This window comes from Equus quagga, chromosome 4, assembly GCF_021613505.1.
Source record: "Equus quagga isolate Etosha38 chromosome 4, UCLA_HA_Equagga_1.0, whole genome shotgun sequence".
Lineage (NCBI taxonomy): Eukaryota > Metazoa > Chordata > Mammalia > Perissodactyla > Equidae > Equus > Equus quagga.
Window position 1 is genome coordinate 5486618 of NC_060270.1, and position 18616 is coordinate 5505233.

The window sequence follows — 18616 nt, forward strand, 5'->3', positions numbered from 1 at the left end:
TCTTGAAAATGAAGCTTCTCAGCCCTGTAATGTTTAAAAAGCATCTCTGAACTCTGGAAAAATAGAATTTGTATTTTTACTAATAACTGGCTGTCCTCTGATACCTGTTTGTCTCACCAAATAGCCACACTCTGCGCACTCTGCATCACTGTGAGGCCAATGAAAAGTTTTTTTCTGTGTTTGATTATCTGACTCCAACTCTATTGGAAACTTGGCTCCAAAAAAATCTCTTAGTTATCTGACATGTATTTTAAATTACTCTGAAAAATTATTATGAAAGCTTCTCCTAGTATTTGAAAGGCTTTCACTACCATTATTAATATTTATTTGCAGGAATGGTGGCAGAGAGGGAAATTTTAAAAGTGTTCTTTATAAGTCTATTTAATGGAGACCTGTGACAGTTATGCAAAAGATAAACTTGTGCCTTTTCTCCATAACAAATTTAATACTCTTTCTTCCTGTTTCTCCTTACTTATTCACTTATTTCAAATAGATAATTAGGAGATAATTATTTAAGCGAGGAACACAGATGATTATGAAAAAAGTCAGAAAAGCGATAATTCAACTTTTTGTCTAGATGAACAAGATTCCTGTAATTCTATAATATATTCTGAAATGATTAAATTATGCATAGGTATGAGATTAAGAATTACAACTCCTTGGTTTTAAATTAGTGTCTAGATTTATTTTTCATTAAATCCAAAAGATTAAATATAATATTAAAACATATAATCACCAAAAACCCTGTAAGCATTTTTATGGAAATTGCCTTTCCCTAACTGTTCAAGACATCACAGCACAAAGCTGGTTTAAGCCACACCTGAGAACACCTTCTGAACTAATGGGAAATATGGTATACAGAAGAGATGGAGCAAATGAGGACGACAGGATGAAAACAATATTCAAAGCTGACTGCCTTCAAACAAAAAAAGGGCTGTCCCTCTTTTGTTTGGAATTCAGCATCACAAGATGAATTTGTCAACAGAAAGGTCCACATGTATTTGAACAGTATGGAATCAAGGAAGAAAAGACTTTTGTGGGAAAGAGAGAATTATGTATCATCTCAGCTTTTTCATTGCTCCTCTCCCACATCCATAAATTATACACACATAAAAACAGAGATCTCAAAAGTTTCCTGGTTTAAGCATGGATGGACAGTGTGCCTGTGACTCTTGACAGCATCAGCTGCTGAAGCAATCTGAATGCCTCTGAGGGTGACCAAAGAAAGAATAGCATCCAGGGGGATAAGCTGAGCTGCAGGGGTAAGAATGCCTGACTCGATGTTAAAAAGGACCCTGTTGAAAATAGTAAACGATAGTTGGGAATGAATGAAAAAGATGAGGAACGACAAGTGTTTACACAAGACAATACAGAGAATGACAGAGATGAGAGGGGCAAGATCACAGAAATATCAACCAAGAAGGAAAAAGACATCATTACCTATGGTGATGGAAGGAGTTTCAGTCTCAGATGTCACAGGCTCAAAGACTGCATCATGAAAAATAAAGAGATAGAAGTAATAAAAGCGAGCAAGTCTAACCTTTTAGGTGTTCATTGATGCTTAATTCAGAGGACGCAGAACGTGGTTTATTCCAAGTTGTTATAAATTGCCTTCTTGATGGGCTCATTTATTATGAGAGATGCTCTTTTAGTAAATCAGAATTTGATACTAATTGGAATCTTAGAAGAACATTTCAATTGCAAAACAGTTGAATTTTAAGAGCTAATATATAAATATTTTATTTTGTAGGAAATCTCTTAGTTAAAAATTACCGTTTCAAACGGCAATACGGTGTTGTAGAAGAAGTTAATCCCTGATTATCAAGTCTTTTTCAGTTGTTTCTAATCAAGGAAGAACCCAATGGCAGCCTCCCCAGTGCTGCCTGGTGGAGGCTGCTAAAATCACTTAAAAAAATGTTCCAGGTACAGAAAAATCAGGCTTCTATTTATTACAAATCAAAATTCAGAAAACAAAGCCTAAACATGCTTTAAGAGAATGGAATCTGTCAGACAATCAGACGTAAAATTTACTAATTTCCCACACACTGATTTGTTCATTTAGCACTTAAAACAGTGAGGCCACTTTAAGAAGATAATGAACAAAATCGTAGCGTTTCGGTTTCTATGCTTAATATATGACGAATCGTAAACATTTTCAGAAACATTTCCAAAGAGAAAACTTCTTAAACTAAAGCACTAAAAATTCTGTTTACCGGATTTAGTTGGTGGCATATCTGGTTTTGCTGCGGTTTGGTGTTTAGGAAATAATTGCTTTGGTGGTTTTGAATCTGAAGAAAAAGAGCTGCTATAATTAGTGTCATGCCAGAGCTGTGAATGCTACAGGTTAACGTTACTTACACACTCATCTCCTAGTTAAAGGTCAAGGAAAGTGGTGATTACCAGGCTGGATTTGAGGTGCATTAGGTCTTTTGGGAGGTTTTGACACTAAATAAAAAGGTATTAAAAATTAGCATAATGGTCATGGCTGTGACTGTCATAATTATAGACACATATGCTTGAGCAAAAATACTATAAAAATTCAGTGAATTTACAATAAAATTAATTCCTGGGGTGTGGGGAGGGTGGGGAGTGTGCCCATTTCCACCAACTTTTCTGACAGGAAAAAACCTTCAAGAAATGCTCGAAAGACTTTTTTGAGCAAAAATAACAAGAACCAAAATAAATCTTTTTTCTATATGAATAATTTCAAAAAAGACATTGAAATAGTTCAACTTCTTAATTGATAAGTTTTTCCGGTATAAAAACAGTAAGGTAGAAATTTCAAACTTGCTTAGTAGGAGACCTGGAAAATAATCCATAAACTCTTAAAATTATACACAATATTACATGGCTACTGATTTCTGGAATTTTCTAAAGTAAAGCAGTGACAGATTTATTGTGAGTGCTGAGAAATTTTAATGAAGTAATTATAATCAAACAGTATTAATACTAAAAATAACAAAACCAGCTTGGGACATCTAATGTTCTCCAGTTACAACAAAGATCCTACTATTTTTACATTGGACCCTAGACCAAACACAGTATTTGTGCATTTACTTATCAAAACATACTCAAAAACATTCTTCAAAGAAACAGAAAAGCTGAAGAAGCCATCATTTCATGCAGCATTTTAAAAGGGAGAAAGTCTTAAAGTTGAATGAGCAAAGCAATGAAATGATTATCATGACGGTGGAATGAAATTTTGCCATTCATCAAGTCCAGGATGAGTACAGAGGGCCCCGCCTGAGAAAGAGTAGACGGTTTTCTCAACACAGGACACGTGATGGAAGGACAGAGGGCTTGTGGAGAACCAGGAAGTTGTGTCTCAGACCACAGACCTTCCCTAACTGGCAAGCACGAAGGATTCTCAGCAGTCTCCTATCTCCAGCCTCTTCCGACGAAGAGGGGAAAGGTGAGCGGAGGCATGGAATGGAATTGGGATTGTGTGGGAGGACCACAGGCATGGCTGGGTGGGGAGCAGCGAAAGCAAAGGTGACGACGGGGGAAAGCAATTGGGGGAGAGCAGAATTACCGATTGTGGGCACCAAGAACTCCGGGGGCACCGTAGCCGGCTCCAGAGCTACAGAGGCAAAAAACCAAAAACACGAATTATAGCAAGAAGCGGCGTCTTGAGGAAGGAAATGTCACTCCTCAGTCTTTGCTTACACTGTGCACTTTTTCTGAATGTGCTTTCCCTCTTACTCGCCCATTTCTCCCTCTTCCCCCTATTGCTTCCCCGCCTCCTCTGCCATGAATATGCGGCCCAGGTAAGATTTTCACGGTGCCCAACTTGAATAATCCACTTAGTGAGCCAGCTTACCACTGTGCGTACCTAACAACTACAAGTACAGATATAAACAAATCTTCACATAACAGGAATATAGAAACTAAGTACAAAAATCAGCTACACTGGTCCCAAAGCTGAGCTCTTTAGGTAGTAGGTAGCCACTGTTATCAGAAGCTGCCATATGCCACTTTCTATGTTAATTGGAACCCTGAACATCACATTTACCAGGCTTGGACTTGGGCACATCCGGACTAGGTGTGGTTTTAGGGCGGGGGCGACGACCTGGCCGTTTGGTCTTTGGTGGAGCTGAAGGAAGAAAATTAGCTAGTTAACACAGGCGCTGTAGCGCTACAAACTGACATCACTCCCAGTGCATCTTAGACGCCCACTCAAGCCTTTGACTTCTTGCGGATGCGTATCCTTCTGCTTTGCAACTTTCTATCATAATTCACTCAGTTAAATGAGGTCTTCAATAGTATTTTTTCTTGTCAAAGATTGATAAGCAATCACTGTTCAAGAGCTCTCTCTATTCTTCCACTTTGAGATGGAAGACTCAGAACTTTGTACAGCTTAGAGAAGACAGGCTCATAAAATTAAAGGCGTGTGTTCGACAGCAATATGAGAAAAGTTACTTTTAAGAAGCCACTCGTGGTAAAAATTAAAATTTATTTGACCTAAGATTTGATAGGAAAATTTTTTTCACTTAGCATTAGAAAATTCACAAATCAACAACACGTGTAAAAAGGCTTTGAACTCAGAAATTATCTCAGGGAAGGCAACTTTTAAAAAATAAGATATAAGTCATAAAACTACAGGATTTAAAAATTTTCTCTGGAAGCAGAAAAGGAACACACACATAAATGTTAATAAAGATACCAGCCGTCAGGAAAAGAGGAAGCACAGGTCAGTCACACAGTAACTGCATTACCTAATGTTGTCGTTGAAGGTTTTGTTGCCAGTGTTCCAGGTCCTAAGACTGCATGAAAAATCATCAAGAAGGAATGCAAATCAGAGGAAAACTGATAAAATCTATTTAAATATGAAAGAGGCTTAATTTTTCATTACTAAAATGAGCAAATATAAGCAATGAAATTTTGTCCACATAAGAAATTCCTTTTTTATTTAAATAGATTCCTGTGTGTTTAGACAAAATGAACAAAAATTTAGCCAGTCAGTTAAATTTGGAAAGAGAAATGGAAACCAAAAGGCATGATTCTCATTTGGAAGATGTGAACGCAGTAAAGTAACCAACAGTCCACGGTATGAAGGAAAATATGGGTCATTGGTTAAGATGGCACCAGTGGAACACATTTTTTGCTCTCCTGAAGAAAAAGGAGCTATAAAGACTGAGGTTAGATTTTCTATCTCTCTCTTTTAATGAATTTCCTAGTGACACATCAGGATATTTAGATCTGGAAAGACCATAATGCTTTTCAAGAAAATCTGCAAACGTTAGAGTTTCGAAAGTCAGAGAAATACCGCCAAACATGAAAGCACAGACATATCCTCGAGAGCTGTGGTCCTCCACTGGAAAGAACTGGGTGAAAACAAGCTCAGGGCACATTCCTCAAATATAAGAGGGACAATAAAGAACGTGTCAAATCGAAATCAGCGTGGCCTTCAGGGCTGTCTCAGAGCCTCTGCCCAGTCAGGCACAAGCAGAGAGTGTATCTTCCGGCAAAAATGACTGAAAGAAAGGTCTGAAGGACAGTTAAGAAATAACTTTTTAAAAAGCCAAAGCTGAGGACAAAGTTGAACATAGAGAGTGAGAAAGGAAGATAATTCTTTTTCACTCACTAGAGAAAAGTTCTTCACCTCGTGCTGACTGTGATGGCGGTAGAGTCTGAGGTTTTGGGGCTGCAGGAAACGCAAGTTTTATCAAAGGCAATTCTGGGACAGAGATGAAATGTCCTTCACCACAAAAAGTGTCCTCTCGCGTGAACAATCAGGTTCTATTGGCTTAAGACAGTAAAGCTCAGTTACCCCAAATCCTCTCCACACACACAATGAAAGTAAGAATTGAGAATTCTAATTTTTGTTGCTGATCTTTAGCTATTCCCCCCATTCCTAGTATTGTGAAGACTACTCCCAGGGCCTGAGGAGACACCACTTCAGAGGGAGGTCAAGGGAGCCCCCCTTAGGTTGTCTGGAGTGTCCTGTAACTTGCCATTTTGTTTTCATGCCAGACAGTCAGGGTCAACCACGGAAGCAGGCGGGGGAAACAACTCCATCAGACCTGTGACCACGTCTGAGCTCTGCTAGTTCTGGATGATTTTCAGCCTGGCTGGATCCGATATTCTTTCATGAAAAATAGGAATTGAACTTATGGTCTAAAAAGGGCCACAGCATTGTCTGGGGTTCCCCATATTTACTAGCATCTACTGCTGGTGAACAAGTTGGTTTACACATCAAATTTAGTCCATTTTGTTTAATAAATTTAACAGAAGTCAAAAAACAGTCTCAGATTCATGAAACAATAAATTCAGTAACAATATTATTTAAATAGTCTGACAGATAACAAACCCTCCAATGTCATTCAAATTGGCAGTACGTAAATTATAGGGCATGCTGAATATGGTTTGGTTACCATATCTGCTTGGGCTTTTAAAAGAAGAGCATCCAGGAGGTTCTGATGCTACAGAACAAAAAGAATTCTTTTCTTTCAAGAAGAAAATAAAAATGGAGCTCAACTTTCTGTTTTTGTGAGGAAGAGTGACCCTGAGCTAACATCTGTGCCTATCTTCCTCTATTTTGTATGTGGGATGCTGCCACAGCATGGCTTGATGAGCAGTGTGTAGGTCCATGCCTGGGATCTGAACCCGCAAAGCCCGGGCTGCCGAAGTGGAGCACACGGACATAACCAATATGCCACCAGGCCGGCCTGGAACCCAATTTTTGAAACAGAAGAAAAAGTAAAGATTCTATGACTTTTTTGTCTTACAGAAAGAAATTAATTAATATGGGACCCACTGACCAGCTTAGCAGAACTTAAATAATTTTGCCACTTACACATTTCTTACATTACATTTACTGGGAGTTATCTCTAATATTTCTGAACTAGGGAAGGTGGAAAGTTTTAAGGAGCAAGTAATGGCTCTTTAGCAACTAAAAAAAGAAAAATATAACAACAAATAATGCAGATAGAGAATTTTCCATTATTCTGAAAGCAATGCATAATAGCATAAGGTGTTCCCGAAAGGTGGCATCATTCCTTAGCACATTTGTGGCCACAAAGGAATTCTGATTTCTCAAGAACTTGCCCAGACATAGATCATAAGAGATGAATGGCAAAGCCATAGAGATGTATCAGATCGAAGTACACATAACAAGGTAAACAGTGTGTGTGTGTTTGTGTGAAAGAGAGAGACAGACAGGGAGAGGAGCCCGGATGTTTCAGATTCTATAGGAGAAAGGGAAAAGAGTAAATATCAGTACATTAAATATAACAAATGTCAAAAAGCATCCACATCTGAAAATAGAAAACAACAAAAATTCTTTTAAAACTTCAAGGTTGTAATTCATGTTCTAATTTCTACAAAGTTGCCTTCTAAAAGAGTGAAAAAATAAGTAAGATTTGCTACTCATAGCATCTCTTAGCCTTTACAAAGATTAAAGAATGCTGTATGTTGAATTTTATAAAGAAAAATCTACATTTTTTGAGTTTCTGACTGAGACCGAGACCAAATAGGTATGGAGCCCCATCCATTATGCTTCTAATTCACCTGCATATAAAAATATTAAAGTCAGTGTTTATTAAAAGCAAATACATCTTCTGACAAGACTTCCTCTATTGGACAGTCTTAGGTGTTATGGATAAAGGTATAAAATTGTGCCATAAAAAAGCTGAGTGGCATGCACAAAAGAAAGACAGCCACAGCCCGCTCATGGATCTGTGGTCAGCACTGAGGACAACTGACAGTTCCATCCAGCATGTCACGGAGCTGCGTGAAACCAACACCTGCGAAGTCTCTCCTTTTTTTCCATTGAAAGCTTGAAGAGTCGAATGCCATCACAATCTTAAAGATAAATTATGAAGGAAACAATTCTTCTGGGATGAGGCAGGCAACTTGGGATGTGGGAGATGGCTGGGATTTTCAAGAAAGCACTGGATTCTGCTTACAAAACAAGCCAAAACCAATGTGGGTTTTTACTTGTTAGTTTAACCACAAAGGAAAACCAAAGGAAAACCAAAGGAAAAGCAGGCTGCATGGAAAGTGGAATGGGAAAATGGGAGAGTGTGAGGAGAGGGCTGGGAAAGGCAATGAGTCACTCCAATCAACAGGCTTTTGGTGGTTTATTTGCTCTCCTGAACCTTGGCTGGAAAGAGAAATCTTCAGCAGAACTATAATGGTGGTCTGCCCTAAAATAAAAATGAATGTTTTAAAAAGCTAAAAGCCAAGCAATGGATTGCAGAGGTCCGGTCATTACTGCGCCGCCTTACACCACTCACGGTCAACTTGAGTTGGCAAAAATTTACGAGCAGATTCTAGAGTGGTTATACTTGCTGTTGGGGGAAAAGGTGTGGACAGTCTTAGGTGATTAGAAGGTGGAAATCAAAGGAATAAAAACTCATTAGTTTCCAAGTAATTTTCCACATTTTAAAAGGAAATGTCACATTAAGAAGTCTCTTTGCTTAAACAGCTTAGAATGATAAGAACACACCCTCCCACCCTTATTTCTACTAATGAATTTCCTCTCAGAAAACTTTTTTTAAAAACCGCTGAAATCAATAATGTAACTTATCATGTGTAAATTGTAATCAACATTTGGAGACTTTTTTTTGATGTTTTCAAATTTTATCTTGCAGTAACAGAAATAATTAGATTGGAGAAACATTTGTTTATATTTGGTGACCTAAGCATACAGTACTATTTCTCGACCTGCTTGGTAATAGCTCTCTATTCAAAATACAGCATAAATATAATAGTTACAGCCTTACTCCAAAGTCCTCTCAGCATGATTTCAATAAATGTACACTAAATCCTCCTCTCATATAGCTAACTGTTCATGAGTTCTTTGATTTAAAATCAAAGAGTTCTTTGACTTAAAATCAAAGAGTTCTTTGATTTAAACTGTGAGGGCTCTTGAGTTTTATTAGTTATGCTTCTTTCTCCAAACAGCCTCTCTGAGTAAGCCTGCTCATTCCATTTCTCTGACTTGGAGACCTCGCCCCTGGTCCCAGCATCAACCACACTCCCTTTGCCTAATTTCCAGTTTCCTTCAGTCTGACACCTGCAAGTGGAAATCTCACGGCCCTCTTAAAGGGAGGCACGAGAATGCTCTCTCTGAGCAGTTACATTTTTCTTTCTTACTCATTTCATTTCAGATCATGCCCCAAAGCAGAAAATCTCTTGCTTTAACAATCCTACTTTGTAAACATGCGTTAATGAAAAACCCATTGACCATGATAGTGAGAAATATATTCTTCCCTGAACTAAGGGTTTAAAATTTAGATAAAAATGATGAGTAGTGACAAAATTCCCCATACATAATCTTGTCAGTCAGCGTTTAAGACGGCGTTTAAGTATAGATTCTGAAGAAATAGAAGAAATGAAGGTTTGGTTCTTCTGTATGTCCCGCAATCCTTATGCAGGAAGTTTTCTGTTCTCAATTATATGTACAGATCAACCCCTCCCTGCAAAAGAGCCTTTTTTTCATCAGCAAAACAGAATTAATGTCTCCTGAGAAGTAAACAGAAGTCAGTGTTCAGAAATCAGCCCCAATTTAAAAAGAAGGCATGAAGCGTTAGGAAAATACAACCCATTCCAGTCTTGCACCCTGAGGACTGAGAAGTCCCCCAAAAAGAGCGTTCCTAGGGGCTGGAAACACTTCTTCCCTTTCCAGCTAAAAGGCTATTGTTCAGTGTGATCAGAATTCCAGTCAACTTTGGTATTGGAAACTATTTCGTAGTCCTGGACAAGGGAGTCCTCAGTCACTCACATCGCTATATTTCTATATTTTCTCTGTGATGGTCATGAACATAATCATCTGACACAGCTCAGAGTGATGCTGTGATAACATCAGAGGGCCTGGTTATAATGAGATCATTTCATCACATTTTTGCACTTTTCATGGAAAAATGTATCAAATACCAAAATAGAAATCAGAAGTTCTTGCTGCAAAGAGTGGCATAAGACAATTTCTCAACCTGCTTTTGGAGTATCAGTAAAGAATTCAGGGTAATTACCGGGTCTGGTGTGAGTCACTTCTGGGCTGACAGGGATTTTAGGTTTCAAAGAAATAAATTGTGTTTTACTGGGAGCTGGAAAAATAAAGAAACAAAATAATCAACAAATCAATATTTAGGCATTTCAGTGTCTAAAACCACGAAAGGAAAACCTATACTGTAAGCGGAGTGAACCATCATCTTGGAAGATTTTGGAAATATTCCATTAAAAGAATATTTCACAGAGCAGCATTTAATGGAAATACAGTGATAAATTTTCATACAGTTTGAAAAAAACATTTCAAGAGAAACAGCATTGCCGCTAAGTAGTCACAATAACTACACAAAGTAAGTGATCTGAATGCATGATTTAAAAAAAAATCATTGTCATCATTTTGCCCCCTTATTTCACATTCCTCGGCCACGTCTAAGTCTTTAAGCACCAGAAAAAAGACATTTTTTAAAAATAATATTCACTGACAGGTATAATGCCATGATTGGCAGCATAAAAAATTCTACTAACACCATAATAGAAAGTCATTTTTTCCAAATGAAGTCTGAAGGTGAACTTGGGGGCCTTACTCAAAAAAATGGAAAACAGTATATAAGGCTCAACTTCAAATTCAACAGTTGGGTAGAGGATGAGAAAGCAGCAGTGGTTTAGCAGCTTTCCTAGGTACAGGATGATGTCTGAATGCTGAGTTCAGATCTGCTGGCTACAGGGCCAGCTATTCAAAACCAGGAAAGCCATGGAGTTGATGTATTCTATGGGATTTTCAGTATTGTTGAAATGATCCAATTGAACACTGATTGAGACATTACAGAAAACCTGGGGCTCTGATTTCCATGGTGAAATGAAGTAACACATCTACTAAGGACATATCATTACCCAGCGTTGTCCGTGTAGGTTCAAAACTTTTAGAAACTTTAGATGCAATTGTTCCAGAACTTGTGGTTCTTTCTGGTGATGGAAAGGAAAAAAAAATATTAAGATTTCCTAGAGACAACAAAAGATATCCTTCAAAGAGCAACTGAATGACCCTTTTAAAATTCTGCCATATTTAGTTGTCAGTGTTTACAAAGTGTGCAGTGAGTGAAAGTTTTGGGAAAGAACTTTTAAACTCAGTTATAATAGTATAGGCTATAAAAATTGAATTTATGCTACAATGAAATAAGCAAAACTTGTTCGTTGAGAGTGATTCTGAGTATGTTATTGACAATGGAGAGCATCACCTCCAGGTGAATAAGCTACCTCCACCACCGGAGCTGTATTGCAATTCATGTCATTCCGCTCTCCTTTTCCGCGGTCTAAACTCTGCACAAATTATGAGACTTGCATTCTCAACTCACTGTCGTTTCTGAGCTTCTACACAAGTATTTTAGTCTCACAAGCAGATTATACCATCTTATGCTGCTCTCTCATTGTTCATGATGTATTATCTGTTTAAGATTATAAGCAGTCGGAAAGCCGGAGTCATCTCCTGTCCATCTCAGCCATTGCCCTTGTGCAAAACTGGAAACACAGCAGGCACCCAAAACAAGAACTGTCTGCTTCATAAACACTTAAACATAGATGCATACCAAGAAAATGAATCACACTGCTCAGCTTGCTCTGTGCGCCGTGACAGTAGGACTGCTTTCTATGTTTATACCAAAATGTGCATGTAAGAACATCACTTACATAATTTTCGATCAAGTCTTATTGAAAATGTTTAATTCTTGTCATTTTGCATTAATTATTCATCTTCGGTTAATTTCAAATTTTGTAAGGAAACTTTACCCTAAAGAACCACACCACTTCTTTTTATGATAAGGAGATGAAGGTTATCTATTAGGAAAAAAATATCCTGAAAGGATCCAGAGACAGTTATTTACCAGGTTTGGTTCTTGGTGTTTTGGGCCTGAGGCGGCGTTTAGGTGTAGAAGGGATGGACGTAGTTTGCAGGGGAGCTGAAAGAAGATTAAATACGGCTTTGATAAACGGCATTTCTCAGGGGTCGATCAGGTTGTAACAGTAAACTTGTAAACTTCTTGAGTACCAAAGCTGCTGTTTGTTTCTTTGTATCCCCACAACGTGGGGCATCATGCTTTATATACAGTAGGTGCGTGATAAATACGTGTTGATTGGGCCAAAAGGGATGAAATTTCTATATGAAAATTGAAGGCATGTTGTTCAGTTAAATGTACTGGAAAGCGAGCCTCTTGAGGGATTTAAGAACACAAGGCAGTTAAGAACTCAAAAGACGATTTACCAAACAGCGGGGCAGAAGCACAAACAAAACACTTGGGCTTTAAAGAATGGAAAGTTCAGAACTTTAATTCTTGGCACATTGCTAACCTTACCAGGAGTTAATGAACTTTATTATTCCAGAAACTTTCTATTATAAAATGCAGGTTGTGTTCCCTCTCTTTTACCATCTTTCTTCATCACATCCAGATCGCAGAGCCCATGTGGTGTTCTTTATACTTAGACTACTTTGAGAAAAATACTCTGACCAACTGATATCTAAACGTGCTAAATAGAAGGGAATATATTTTAACATAATTATCATCTAGAATTCTGCTACTCTTTTCTGGTTGGCAAATTGGAAAGTCGTATAGAAAGGAAATAATTCTTCAAAATATAATGACATCAAGACTATGGAAATTCTTTGAGGATTATCACAAGGCTAAATGTGATCATTAAGCTAGTTCTTTGAAGAATTTCATGGCAGAGAATGAACAGAAATGTTTACTACTGAAAATATTCCCCAAAAGCCAACAGGACTGATTCTTCTTTGTCGCTTTATCTGTTCATACAAAGCACACAACTTTACAAATGTCATTATTACCAGGTGTTGTAGGTTGCATTTCAGGACTGGTAAAGATTTCCAGTTTTTGCGGAACAAATGGTGTTTCACTGGGAGCTGAAAACACAAACATCCCATCCCACCAAGTAATTCCAGTTAAAATGAGGTATTTTAAGAGTTTTAACATGCTTGTAGATGGTGTTGCAAAGCACATGCTGCAAATACATGATTAAGGATGAAAAATGCATGTAGTCTTGAAAGCTGGTGGGTGAAATGATGATTTAAAGTGGGAAAAAGATCGGAGTGATAATTATTCAGTAGCTCACTCCAGGCAGACTCAATGCATGGAAGGGAGATGACACAGGCCACACACACAGGAGATGGGATGGTATGGATGATGGAGATGTCCATGCAGCTTTCAAAGCTTGTCATTCCTTTAAGGATGGAGAAAATATCAACTATTACAGTTAAAAACAAAAAGAGAGAGAGAGTGGTGAGCCCAAAATGGAACATAAGATGCCTGCATTCACGAAAAAAAATATAAATATATATTCAGAAATAGGAAAGAAAGAAATGATTAGATGTGATGGAATGAAATGGTCATTTGGAAGAAAGGCATTCACATGGATTTTCTTTTGATGGAAAACAAAGTATGATTTTTCTGTTAAAAACATTACCGAGTGTTGCCCTTGGCTGTTCAAGAGTTCTAGAAGTTTTAGGTGGGACAGAATCCAGAAATGGATCACTTGTTGCTGTTGGAATAAACGTCAACATTTATAAAAGCAGGAAAAGGCCCCAGGAATAAAATACAAATTCAAGAGTAATAAATTAAGCCTCATATGGAGAAAAATACCAAGAACACTTGAGAGATTGCTGACCAATATTTTTAAACTAGTGATTCATTAGGAGATGAAGATGAGCCCACTTCTAAAAACAAACATACTTTAAACATTAGAAATCGTGATAAAACAGTGCTTCATATATTCAACTTGTTTTCAACTGGTTTCTCTGGTTTCTTCCTTCTGTTTCTTAACTGTGAAATTGAATCCACTCGGTGTTCTATTTCATTTTTTTCTTATTTTCTGCTGCTGTTTAAAATTCTTTGCCTCTATTTACCATGGCACAATAATGCTGGGATAAGGTAACACATGCACAAAATATCAGACAACTATCTGTGTCTGGCAGAGGCCTGTCTTATTCACCTTGAACCTCCCACAGTACCTAGTTTAGCAGGTGCTTAATAAGCACTTGCTAAAAGGAACTGTTGAACTGAGTTAAACTCACTGTAGGTGGACCAGTAAGTGACGTCAAAGATTAGTTCCAACTGAGCTTCTATAGACCAACGAATGATGTGAGCCCTAGAGCAGGATTTCTCACCTCAGCACTATTGCCATTCAGGGCTGGATCATTCTTTGTTATGGGGGATGTCCTGAACACGGTGGGGGTTTAGCAGCATCCCTGGCCTTACCCACTAGATGTCAGTGGCACCTTACCCAGTTGTGACAACCAAAAATGTTTCTAGCCGTTGCCAAAGGCCTCTGTGGGGAGAAGAGAGCAAAATCACCCCCATCTGAGAAGCACTGCTCTAGAGAAAGTTCTCTAGCAATCTAAAATCTTTTTAGAATGATTCTGAACAGTAAAGCAATAGGCCATTCCATGACTTTGCTTCGGTGACCAACTCGGTGTGCATGTCCCATACGTGGCCGAGCTTATGTACTGATGGAGGTAAAGAAATAATGGCTCAGTAGGAGGAGTGGGTCGCATCCATTTCCCTGACGCAGGCTGCCATTTCTCCCCTGCACAGGTCTAGAGAGTGCGCTTGTTCACTCTGCAAAAATTGCAGGGAGAACTCGGCAGTGTTGTTAGAACACTTGGCATCCAAAGAAATAATTGAGAGGCCGGGTATACCTGTGTGGGGCTCTGACAGTTCAGGCGCATCTGATGTTGCAGGGCTTGAGAAAACATCATAAGTTGCTTTTAAAAGAAAAGATAAAACAAAAGAGAAGATGTTAATTTTGATAATTTTAAAAGATTTTACGACATATTCTAATACTGGCTGCAGAAGGACAGCTGTGTGGTTGCTAGGGAGTTCTGGCTGTGGGCTGTGGGGCTTGTCACTAGACTGTAAGCAATCACTAAGACTTGCCTCCAGTCCTTCCTGCCCGGAACTGAGGGCCTTCACACAACGAGCCCCGACACTGGCCTCCAGGGTGGTGCGAGCATAGGAAGTGGTGCCAACTCTAAATCAAAGAGCTTCAGAGTGTAAACATAAGTGAAGTCAGATGGCAAATTGGGGAGAGATTTCCAGCGAAGGAAACAGCAGCCACATGGAGGCTATTTGCACAAAGTCTGCCATTTAGTCTTTCTACTTAGTAAAAGTTACTGTCATGATATCTTAGGTTTGGACAGCACTTTACAGTTTGCACAAGATTTTCTCATATATCAGTTTATTTAATCCTCTTAAGTCCCTGAGAAATAGGTGAAGTTGACATTATCCCCATTTTACAGATAATGGGGTATTATCTCCATCCTCTACATAATGAAGTTGCAATTCTCAGCGGTGAAGACATTTGCCAGTGGTCACACACTGGGATTGTCATATTTTCCATTCCATCAGCAGGACCAGGAATGGCAGAGTTAAGACCCATCCTCTCCTCTTGCACGAACCCTCCCGCCATGTTTCCTAGAGGCAGCTTTCCTTCCTGCTCCCCCGGGGAACCATGAGCCCTCCTATAATCTAAGTGGATTTAAAGATAACTTTCATACTCTACATGAAATAAAGAAGGCAGGGTGGCCCTTAAAAATAAAGATTAGTTTTAATACAGAGATAATTTTCATGTTCACATGAGTTGAATCTGCAAGCAAAAACAGCATCAAAATAAAAATGCTCTCTTTTCTGCACGAACAGCTGTCACTGTGGTAACGAGAGGTGTAGAGAAAGCATGAACGGTTATGAGGTAGATGTTACTTTGCTTGCCCCTTCAAATAAACTAAAAAGGGGGAGCTTACAGGGAAATTTACTCATCAGGGTTACTTGTAATTCAGTGACAATGTAATGATTTCGAACCGTTGCTAGTTGAAGCTGTAAGAAAGACAACATCAGGCCTGTGACACACTCTGGCAGACAGAGAAGGCAGTTTACATTGTACCACATACTGAAGAGGCAGGAAATACATTCCAGTTTGTGAAGGTGGATCTATTGCTTTGCAAAATCTTCAAAAACAGAAAGAATACTAAGAGTTGAAATATGCAAACATTCTGAGAGTAAATCGTAATGTAAACTTTTCTTTAGCCCGGCTACAATTTTAAAGGGTGAGATAAATGACTAATCTTTTAAGGGACAAAAATGCTGGCAGTTGTTGATCTCAGGCTGGCTTTAAGCCAGTTTCATGTCATGGCTCCAGCAAAGTCAGCTCTACCTACTACTAAATAAATTAGGAAAACTTGACCAACTTGTATTTGACCCTCTCATACTAGGTAAGAAATTGTGAATTAATAGTTTGACTTATTTATGTTGTTCCTTTTGAAAAATGCCACGACTGTCTTTATGTCATCCTAACTCCCACATTTTCCTTCCATTCAGTGACATTGGACCAACTTTCTTATATTCAGTACTTTTTGTCCTAAGAGATGATATTTACTCACTCTCTTTCTACTTCTTTTCCATATTTACAATTCCCTTCCATTCTGGAGTTTCCAAGCTGGGCTGCCATCTTCCCTCAAGTTTGTCCAAGAAGGCACTCTTCTGGGGAAAGAAGCCGTCCTTACCTCATCTTCTGGCAATTGTGGCTTATGTCTGGAAGTTCCACATTGTCAGGGACCTCTAACTTCCAAATATTTTCTCAAATATACTTAAGATCAAAATAAAACCTTTGCCAACAGACTTGGTCCCTGATATTTCTGTTTCTGAGAGTTAAGTAATGAAGAACAAGAGTGCTGAAAACACACAAACACCACTGGATGGCAGACATATGTTGTTTGGGGAGCTTCAGGAAGCACACCACCCCTATTTCATTCATGGCTTATACAAGAGTTTTTGACTCTGAAGCAACATACGTCAGGGGAGAGGACAGTGTCAAAAATGGAGCTCTCTAAAAATCAACAGCTCTTGATTTCTTTACAAAATCTTGTATACGCACGTCTATACCAGAGCACATGCATGAAATGGTGAGGCATCCTTGGTTTTTGAGGGTCTACCCCAGCTATACAATCGATACATAGCTAAGGGTTAGGGCTGAACCCTTCTATTTTTCAGACACTCCACATGCTACCATGCAACGTTGTTTACAGGCAAACATCTCCTGTCACCTATGCTCACTTGAGTGGATGAAGCACTCCAGCTCTCCGACATTAAGCACCATCTCTAATCTTGCCTTCACAGAACATAAATGGGACCCAAAGTTGTAGGAGAAATCTGATACAATGAGTAAAATAGGAAGTTCAAGTCAAAGGTTATGAAAAGCAATACTAGTTTCTTTCAAAAAATCACTAATGACTTATAATCATGATAACTAAACTTTGATATTTTTCAGAGAAAAATATTAGTAATAGGAAATAAGCGGCACTCCCATTTGCTCATAACTTCCTACAATCACATTGTTAAATTATGTTTTGTTGGTTGGACATTTTATTTTTACTTTTTAAAAACTGATTAGATGCAAATTCCATAATAAAAATGCTCTGGAAACATTTGATGGCACACGCTAAGGCATTTCCAATGATGGAGAATTTTTCATGTTATTTTATTCAAATCCATGAATATTAATAACTACGTGAAAGACTTTCCTTTTTAAACATAGATTCTTAGACAAAAGCCCTCATTAGGACAGAAATTGTGTCTGTCATGCTCATTACACACTCCAAAGTTTCTCTACCCCAGAGCCCGGTACTTGCTGGAGACTCTGCAGAACTAACGTACAAGACGTGCTTTACAAGGAACAAACAACGATGAGTTTGACATTTGGGTGGTTTATGCTCTTAGTAAGGATAAATGAGAATAAACAAACAGATCCTTTAGTTATTTTATGATACACGTACACGTGCATACAAATCTTTTCCTCTACCACACTGTCACCTGCCATGTGTCACACCCTGCCGTGGAAAGAGAAGCCTAGAAACATATATGAAGAAGCAACGGGAAAATGCAACAGGACTTTCAATAAGTAGCTGGACGAGAAAAACATTTATAAACACCACACACAGAGTTCTCAGTACCATTTACATAAATAAATAACGCTTTCTTCAGTCCATGGAAAAATAAAATACCTTTCTGGTTGGCCTTGAGATCTGTAAAAATATTGCCGGCAAGAAAATGCTCATGAAGCAAAACTAAAGGCTGAGGCTATAAATCTCTAAGAGGCCACAGTAAATCTGTAAACCATCTGCTATGCTGAATTCTATTTTCCTGCTCTCGAAGCATCAACACCACCACTTGTTCCTACTCTCTGTCCTCTCTGGGGCTTAATCCAGGTGGGTGGGCCAGGTCTATGCTAATCAGAGCCTCACAGGCAGGCAAGAAGGTCTAAAGGTAGAGGTCAACCTCTTTTCAAACACTCTGAGCAAAGCACCTGTCGTCAAAACCTCCTAACCAGTCCGTGTACCTCTCCTCGCGCACGCCGATCTCTGCAGCTTTCAGCTCTTTAAATAATTTATAGAGCTTAAAACACACTGCAGTTCACTGAAATTCTACAAAGTACTGAAAGAATTAAACACTGAAGATAATGAATGATGAACTCCTAAAGGCAGTTCTCAAAGCGGATTCTCACGAAGAGACTGAGGCCGACCACCCTCGGTTGACTCTGCATCAGGGGAAGTCTCTAACGGTAACTTTACTGCTCAAGGGGAAACAATTACGCCAGAAGAAGACTTAGTAAC

At 38.6% G+C, this 18616-nt stretch overlaps 1 protein-coding gene across 25 annotated transcripts in view; it reads right to left on the reverse strand.

The window, feature by feature from the left end:
* Positions 1-18616, reverse strand: part of ABI3BP (ABI family member 3 binding protein) — a 238082-nt gene that overhangs the window by 92413 nt on the left and 127053 nt on the right. For 16 of the 25 annotated variants that reach the window (XM_046659529.1, XM_046659523.1, XM_046659528.1 and 13 more), the window contains 11 exons: positions 14651-14716; positions 13420-13494; positions 12785-12859; positions 11829-11903; positions 10843-10914; positions 9975-10049; positions 4716-4763; positions 4013-4093; positions 3533-3580; positions 2214-2288; positions 1441-1488 (listed from right to left, as the gene is read on the reverse strand). In XM_046659529.1, the coding sequence (XP_046515485.1) occupies positions 1441-1488; positions 2214-2288; positions 3533-3580; positions 4013-4093; positions 4716-4763; positions 9975-10049; positions 10843-10914; positions 11829-11903; positions 12785-12859; positions 13420-13494; positions 14651-14716 (738 nt within the window). The remainder of the gene's footprint in view (positions 1-1440; positions 1489-2213; positions 2289-3532; positions 3581-4012; positions 4094-4715; positions 4764-9974; positions 10050-10842; positions 10915-11828; positions 11904-12784; positions 12860-13419; positions 13495-14650; positions 14717-18616) is intronic. The other 9 variants (XM_046659530.1, XM_046659526.1, XM_046659525.1 and 6 more) reach the window with 6 other exon arrangements.